Source organism: Triticum dicoccoides, chromosome 2B (genome assembly GCF_002162155.2).
Source record: "Triticum dicoccoides isolate Atlit2015 ecotype Zavitan chromosome 2B, WEW_v2.0, whole genome shotgun sequence".
Classification (NCBI taxonomy): Eukaryota; Viridiplantae; Streptophyta; class Magnoliopsida; order Poales; family Poaceae; genus Triticum; species Triticum dicoccoides.
In genome coordinates this window covers 4,353,809-4,361,251 of record NC_041383.1, presented here as the reverse complement: position 1 = coordinate 4,361,251, position 7,443 = coordinate 4,353,809, and the positions used below count along the sequence as shown (strand labels likewise).

The 7,443-nt window shown below is 47.7% G+C and overlaps 1 protein-coding gene and 1 pseudogene across 1 annotated transcript; both read right to left on the bottom strand.

Annotated features, from left to right (window-relative positions):
• Positions 1–1,431: 1,431 nt before the first annotated feature.
• Positions 1,432–2,964, bottom strand: LOC119366754 (noroxomaritidine synthase 1-like). The gene has a single exon (XM_037632478.1). It carries the CDS (start codon positions 2,953–2,955, stop codon positions 1,432–1,434), a length of 1,524 nt encoding a protein of 507 aa, XP_037488375.1. The 5' UTR covers positions 2,956–2,964.
• Positions 2,965–4,570: 1,606 nt separating this feature from the next.
• Positions 4,571–6,770, bottom strand: LOC119366708 (annotated as a pseudogene).
• Positions 6,771–7,443: the final 673 nt, after the last annotated feature.

The following is a 7,443-nucleotide window of genomic DNA, read 5'->3' as shown; positions in this document are numbered from 1 at the left end:
ACATGATGTGCACTAGTGCACTAAAGGCATTATCTGCACATCTATTATGCTCTTTGTATAATCGCTTTATTTATTTTTCCATATCTTCTCTTGTTATTTCATCCTTTAGCGTTTAAAAAAATTGAATTTCGTTATCAGCTTGTTTGCTGTTCACTGCTTTATTATATTCATTTTTACTTCAACTAGCAGGGTGGCCAGCGAGCGCAGTATATTTAGTGTGTCAAAACTGTTTGAATGATAAACCCATTTTTTTTTCATACTAGGCTATTACAAATGATATATTTTTAGAGTAATTTTAACATGCTGTCTCTTACCCCCTCTTTTCACATGGGAGGTAAGAAGGTAAGAGTAAATCAGACCACTATTTAGTCAAATCAATGGCTCAGAGCTATTATGTACTCTTACCTCTCATGTGAAAAGGGGAGGTAAGAGAGACCATGCTAAAATTAGCCATATTTTTAAATGCATCGCAAATGTTATGATAAAAGTATATACATGAAAGAGGATATTTTGCATGAAAATGTAAGCTGAATTCCAATGAAAGATATTAGTCTTGTCAAACAATATGTGCCATTGGTGGATCACAACGTAAGGTTCGATGAAGTTCTTATTCTGTAGTAATTGCGTGATTTAAAGAGCACACAAGGACACATGCTTCCTAGGAAGACCATAAAACTGTTTGTGATCAGGAAGAAAATAAAGCAATGGAATTGTTTCTTCCGGTTCAATTAAGATCTTCACGTAATTGAACGCGAGTCTGTGGCCTCTTTGAAGCAGAAAAGTTCACTCTCACTGAAATTTTAAGACTCGAAAGATCCTCAAAGGCAAAGCATAGAAGGAGCTTGAGGTTTGTTGCTTTATCCTCAAAGAGGATGTTGTCATTCACATACTGTAGAATGGATAAACCATCTACTACTAAATGATGAATTACACCACTAATTTGTCCAGTTCAACGAGTATAGCGAGCATATCCGCTATGATGTTGAACGTGCCCATCGGTGAGGTCTAGATGCTGACAAGTTGTGTATTAGTTACCAGCCAAGATCTGAAGGAAGACTGTTCGTTCACCGATCAATTGGTTCCGTTATTCTGCTAGGCACCCGTACATGTACCATGGGGATGTTCTACTTGTCAAGGCTGTGCTTTTGTCGATTGGGGAAGCAACTTTGAGCCGGTTGGGTCACTTCCAAGTACCAGCAACATGTCACATCTAGATAGTCGCATACAATATGGAGGAAACACCATGTCTCGATGCTTCTATACCGTGTCCCATACAATACGAGTAAAAAATGGTAGTACATTGGTTGTTATTTGTAAAAGAAATACAAATTTTGAGGCATGCATGCCTTTATTATTCGACTATATGTGGTTATGGGCAGTGTAAAACTGTCCTCGTGGTCGGCAAGTACATTTACATACAACGAGAGTCTATTACATTTCTCGCTTCTTCAACTTAACAATGAGCCCATTTTTCATCTCCAGTATAATGGACGTCTTAGGCTGGATGCTTTGCCCTTCCACCACCTTCACATCGAAGTTCCACACAGCTGTAGCAATGACAGTCTTCATTTGCATAAGTGCAATGTCCTTACCGAGGCACATCCTCGGGCCAGAGTTGAAGGCCAAGAACTTGTGAGATGGTATGTATTTCAGGTTGTTGCCATCATCTGAGAGCCACCTATGTGGGTTATAGTCGAGGCAGTCTTTACCCCACACACCCTCCATTCTCCCCATGGAGTGGACAGAAATAAAAATGGTGTCACCGGCATGCACCTCATGGCCACTCGGCATGATGTCATCTACGGCCACCTTCTTGAGCAAGACAGGCGCCGGTGGGTATAGTCTAAGAGTCTCGTACAAGGTGGCTGTCAAATATACTAGAGATTTGGTCTCATCTGGCTCAAAGATCACCGGGGTAGACGCCCCTAATGCTACTTTGCGTGATGCAATGGGTGAAAGTTCGTTGCGGATGATTGCCACGATGTTAGGATTTTGGGCGAGGTTGTAGAAGATCCATGTTAGGGTTGTTGCAATTGTGTCCCTCGCGGCGAGCATGTAGCTAACAATAATCCCATGGAGCAAATCAGCATTGGCGTAGTCTTGGTCTTCGAGGAAGGAAGAAATAATATCCACACTCTCTTGTTCCTTGCCATGTCCAAAACGACATGTGGTGATCTTCCTCTTTTGCATCATCTCCCCGATGATCTCTTGCAGCACCATGCGTGCCGTGTCGAGCTTTCTCTCAGGGCCGATGTTTAGCCACCTCATCGACTTCCAACAATAAGCTGGCATCATGAGCCTAAAAAAGCCCACCTCCATCACCGTGTCCAGGGCAACCGCCGCGTCCATGGGCGGCATGTCTGAGGATAGGAGGCCAGGATCCACACCAAAGAGAGAAATAGCAGCCAGGTCAAACATAAGCCTCGACATCAATTCATGCATGTCGAATGAAGTGTCAGTGATCGCCATCCGGGTGAACAATGGGATGAGGTTGTTCTCCACCTTGCCATAGAGGTAGGCTGTCATACTGGAAACGATACTCGGGCTGCTGAGGATGCTCTTGGCTTTCGCGCGTTGTCGGCGGCACGGCTCACCGTCGATGGTGAAGAGGCTGCCACCCATGATGTCGAAGATATCAGCAAATTCCGTGCCCTTGGGGAAGTTGGCGTAGTTCGTCGTCAAGATGTGCCGGGTGTTTGCAGGGTCGCATGTGATGAAGATGCGCATCCCGGTCCCAGGTGGTCCGTGCACCCTGAAGTTGTGGCCTGATCTGGCGAGGACCAGGGTGTAATAGTCATACAAGTTGTGGAGGTTGGCTATGAAGGAAGGGAACATGTGCAGCATTGGCCAGTTTGTGGGAAGCACTGGTGGGTTCTTCGATCTACAACTAGCCCTGAGATACAAGAAGATTGGAACAAGTAGAACGAGCAATGTGGAGATGAACATAATTGACATTGTTATCAGTAGTGTGCGATATGCTACTACTTAGATATATTCTTCAATTAGCATGGCTATGGCTCCATATATAGACGCCTTCCATCCATCACAGTGATACTATCTCAGTCCATTGGTACTATACTTGGTAGTAATCTCAGTAAGTGTCAACATAACTCCAATTCATTGGGCTTAAAAGCAGGTGACAGTTGGCAGATTTGGCCATAAGTATATGAAGTACAGTACTTGATAACTTACATTACTTAGCTCATCGGGCTACAGTTGAGTGTCCAATTCATTGGGCTCAAAAGCAGGTGGCAATTGACAGATTTGGCGATTCAAAAACAAAGAGAAAGAAAAAGGAAACCAATGTCCAATTCAAAAACAACCCAGGCTGTCTGTCTAAGCATTGTATCATCTCTCGCCAAACAAAGAGAAAGAAAAAGGGGACTGCCTATTTCCCTTTAAAATTCGATTATTTCTTGTCCCAGGCTGACTGGTCCTCTCTTTTGTGGGTTTGCAAATATTGCTCCACCAAACCTTGATGGAACTAGCCTTAGTCGGCACACAACAGACTCGATCAAGTACACTCTTTGATCCCATAACAAAGAAGAAGTACTCTTGATCCCATCGCGAAAATAAGTACACTGTTGATTGATTGGCACAATATATATATTTTTTGCGAAAGCATCAGACCTATTATAAAAATTCACCAAAAATACAAAGCATCTCAAACATAATAAATATTTGAATACCACGAACAATCACTACTGTCGCCAGAACAAGCTGCCGATGTGTCGTTGTTGCCACTCCCCTATAGGAGCCGACTTGACCTTGTCGATGACAACCAGAAGTCATCAAGCATATGCCCTTAAGGATCAACATCCTGTAGCCGCGATCATCACCATTGAATCCTTGGATTGATCTGAACCGCTTGACACCAAATCACATCACATGATGAGAAACCCTAACCACGTTGCCCCAAGGAAACGGCAAGAATCCATGCCGGAGCTCCGTCGGCTACATCCAGATGGACGAATTCGAGGAGGATCGGAGCCCGGAGGACAAATTCGAAAAACAAGGGCATTTGCTTGATTATACATATAAAGCAAGGTTTTTTGTGTGTGAAAGAACACAGACAAATCCCTATTGACTGGTTCAAACGATGCCAGGGTTCCATTTAGACCGGGATTGTATAGTTCAGAGTGCAATCAACCGGGATTTTGACTTGAGGGTTCGTTTCGCCGAACCTCTACGAGTTCAGGGTTTAAAATAGACTTTTTCCTACGGGTTCTATAGTTCGGGAACATGTCCGTCGGATCAGAATAATGCCAATTATATATATATATATAGGGAGAGAGAGAGAAGCATAGCCAGTTTTTTCCCCATAAGAAGAAAGATTGTATATTGAAACCTACCCACGTGCATAATCCATCATTTTCTAGACATTAAGTAGCAACTTTATTGAAGTGTAATGGGGAGGCTGTAGTACATTGAAGATGAATATTTTTTTTGCGAGGGACATTGAAGATGATGAAATAATTGAATTATTAATGGCCAATCATGGATTGAGTTGCATGTTCCGTGCTACAATCCATGTTAGGTAGCAACACATTTTTCCAATAAAAGCACAAATCTAGATTTGAAAACTGTTGATGACCACTTGAAGACCGTATCTCGGCCGTATCGTGAATACATCCATTGGTGCATGGACATAGTTCGAGGATAGCGAGACTGAGAACCTCTGCAGGATCATCGTGAACACACCTTCGCCTCGATCATTGTAAAGTTCTGCCCAATGCAAGCCCTTGGCCATATAGAAAAAGGTAGAAATGCATGTGGGTGCTTCCCAGCCCTGCCCACCCCGTTCTCGAATCTCTGAGGCTTGAACTATTCAGCATCCTCGCCCCAAAGTTCCTTGTCGTGGTGTATTGTCTTGATCGGAGTTGACAGAATTGTGCCTTCTGGTACCTTGATGCCGCCGAGCTCAAGATTAGAGCCTTATTTCCTCTGGATGTTTGTGTCCGGGCCGTATAGCCTGAGAGTTTCTAGAATGAACATGTTGACCAATTTCATATTGTTGAGTTTGTCATCTATATGGATATCCTTGCCACATTTTCTCATCACCTCCTCCCTGAGCTTCTCTTGCCACTCTGAGTGCGTGCTTAACAAGAACATAGTCCAGGTGAGCAGCTGCGCGGTGGTCTCATGTCCAGCTAAGTAAAAAGTCTTGCACTCTTCTATGATCTCGTCCATGCTCATGAGGGGGTTTTGCACGTGCTCTGGTGCGCATGCATGAGGATTATCCCAAGCATGTCATTCCCGTATCCCACAGTATCCTTGCAGTTAACCCGACTTTTTATGATGTTCATGAGTATGCTCCTCACCTGTTTCTCGAGCATATGCATCTTCAGGTTATTTCTGGTAGGAAGGTACCTAATTTGTTTCATAAAAAAAGAATTCATCAAACGGTGCTTTGTGAAATTTTGTTTGCCTGTTGATTTGAAACTACAAGACAGAACAAGGTATACATAAGAGGTTGCAGATATTGAATATGTACCTGAAGCCCGAGATGAGGTTCAAAACATTAAATATACTGGAGAAGGCAAGAAACTGAAGCTCTTTCTGCACCAGATAGAATTCCTTGGCACACCAGCTGAACATCATACTGAAGAACCGGCCGGGTGAGAGTCAGATATTGAAGAGCCCAAACAATAGACCGGTAGAACGGAGCATCCGACGTGGGCAAGACCTCGAGAGCAGAAACCTTGGCCTTTGTGTCAAGAGGAGTAGCAACAGGGTGGCAGTTGAGCATGCAACATGCTCAAGTAGCTCATGCACATACTTCTGCTGATGAAGGAAGAAGCCGTCGGGTCGCCGAACAACCTCAATGCCAAGGAAATAATGTAGAACGCCCAGGTCTTTGATGGAAAACTCATCACGCAGCCGGAGAGTAATCTACTGAAGAAGGGCCGCATAGGAGGCCGTCAGGATGATGTCGTCGACGTCGAGAAGCAAACATGTAGTCGTGTCGCCATGTTGGTAGACAAACAACGAGGCATCCGAGAAAGTAACGTTGAAGCCCAGTGTCTGAAGAAACCCGGCGATACGTTGGTACAAGGCGCGATGTGCTTGCTTGAGCCTGTAGAGAGAGCGGGACAACAAACACACATGCCCAGGAAGAGAGGCGTCGATGAAGCCGGTTGGCTGCTCACAGTAAACTTGCTCCTCAAGATGGCCGCCAAGGAAGGCATTGGAGACATCCATCTGATGAACCAGCCATCCTCGGGAAACCGCAAGCTGGAGAACAGTGCGGATCGTGACCGGTTTGACGACCGGTGCAAACATCTCAGTGAAGTCGATACAAGCGCGCTGCCGAAAGCCACAGACCACCCATCGGGCCTTGTAGCGCTCAAGTGTACCATCCGAGCGTGTCTTATGGCGGAAGACCCACTTTCCGCTGTTGACATTGGCATGAGAAGGTCGAGGAACCAGTGTCCAGGTAAGGTTCCGCTGAAGAGCGTCGAACTCTTCCTGCATCACAACAAGCCAGTGAGGATCACGAAGGGCTGCTCTTACGGATGCAAGGATCTGGGACAACTCAGTGGTGGAAGAGATACTCGTCGCCGTAGTACTGTAGACTCGGGCGATGAACGCTGGCTCAAGCCCGAGTGACGGGGCGAGACTGCAACTTCGGGGCAGCCGGCGAGGTGGCGGGCGAGGCAGCGGGGAGCCGGCCGGCGAGGCAGCCGGTGAAGGAGCTGCGAAAAAACCAGCGGCATGGTGAGACCACCGAAGGGCTGAACCAGGGCGGGCGGAGCATGGCCGCCGACCATCAACGGGGCGGGCGGAGCGTGGCCGGCTGGATGTGGGTGAAGGGAGCCGGCGCGTCCGCGTACATGTAGCCGAAGAGAGACGACGCGGCAGAAGACATCGCAACGACGACGCCTGGGGGAGGAGGCGCAGCGGCGCGGTGGGGATGGCGGGGGCGGCAGCGGCTGGATGTGGCGGCGGCGGCCCGGTGCGATAGTGGCGGCTGGAGGGGACGAGGTTGGTGCAGCTGCAGGAGGGAGTACAACGGCGAGAGGATGAGTGGCGGCGGCGGCACGGACCAGCGGCGGTGGCTAGAGGTGGTGGCGGCTGGGTGTGCCGTCGGCGGTTAGGGTAGCGGTAGGCAGGAAGGCGGCACGGGTTGGAGGCGGCTAGGGTCTGGCACTGGTCGGGTAGGGTTTGGCGCTGCGGGGAGAGGAGGAGTAGCGCGGGGTGCGGAGGGTGGTGCGGAAGCAGGAGGCGCGGCGAACGGCGGCGGCGGCGGCGGGTGGCGGGAGAGAGACGACGACTAGCGGTGGCGGTGACTAGAAAGTGCGGCGGCGGCGGCGCTGGGGAGGCGCGGCGGCGGCGGTTAGGGCTAGAATCGTGCTGCGTCTAATACCATGTTGAAGGGAAAGAATAGGTTGTGCAACACAATGCATTGATCGGTGCACCAGGCACGTATATATGATTACAGAG

Excerpts from the sequence above, each read along its gene's own strand:
- LOC119366754 (XM_037632478.1), bottom strand. The coding sequence starts at position 2,955 with ATGTCAATTATGTTCATCTCCACATTGCTCGTTCTACTTGTTCCAATC.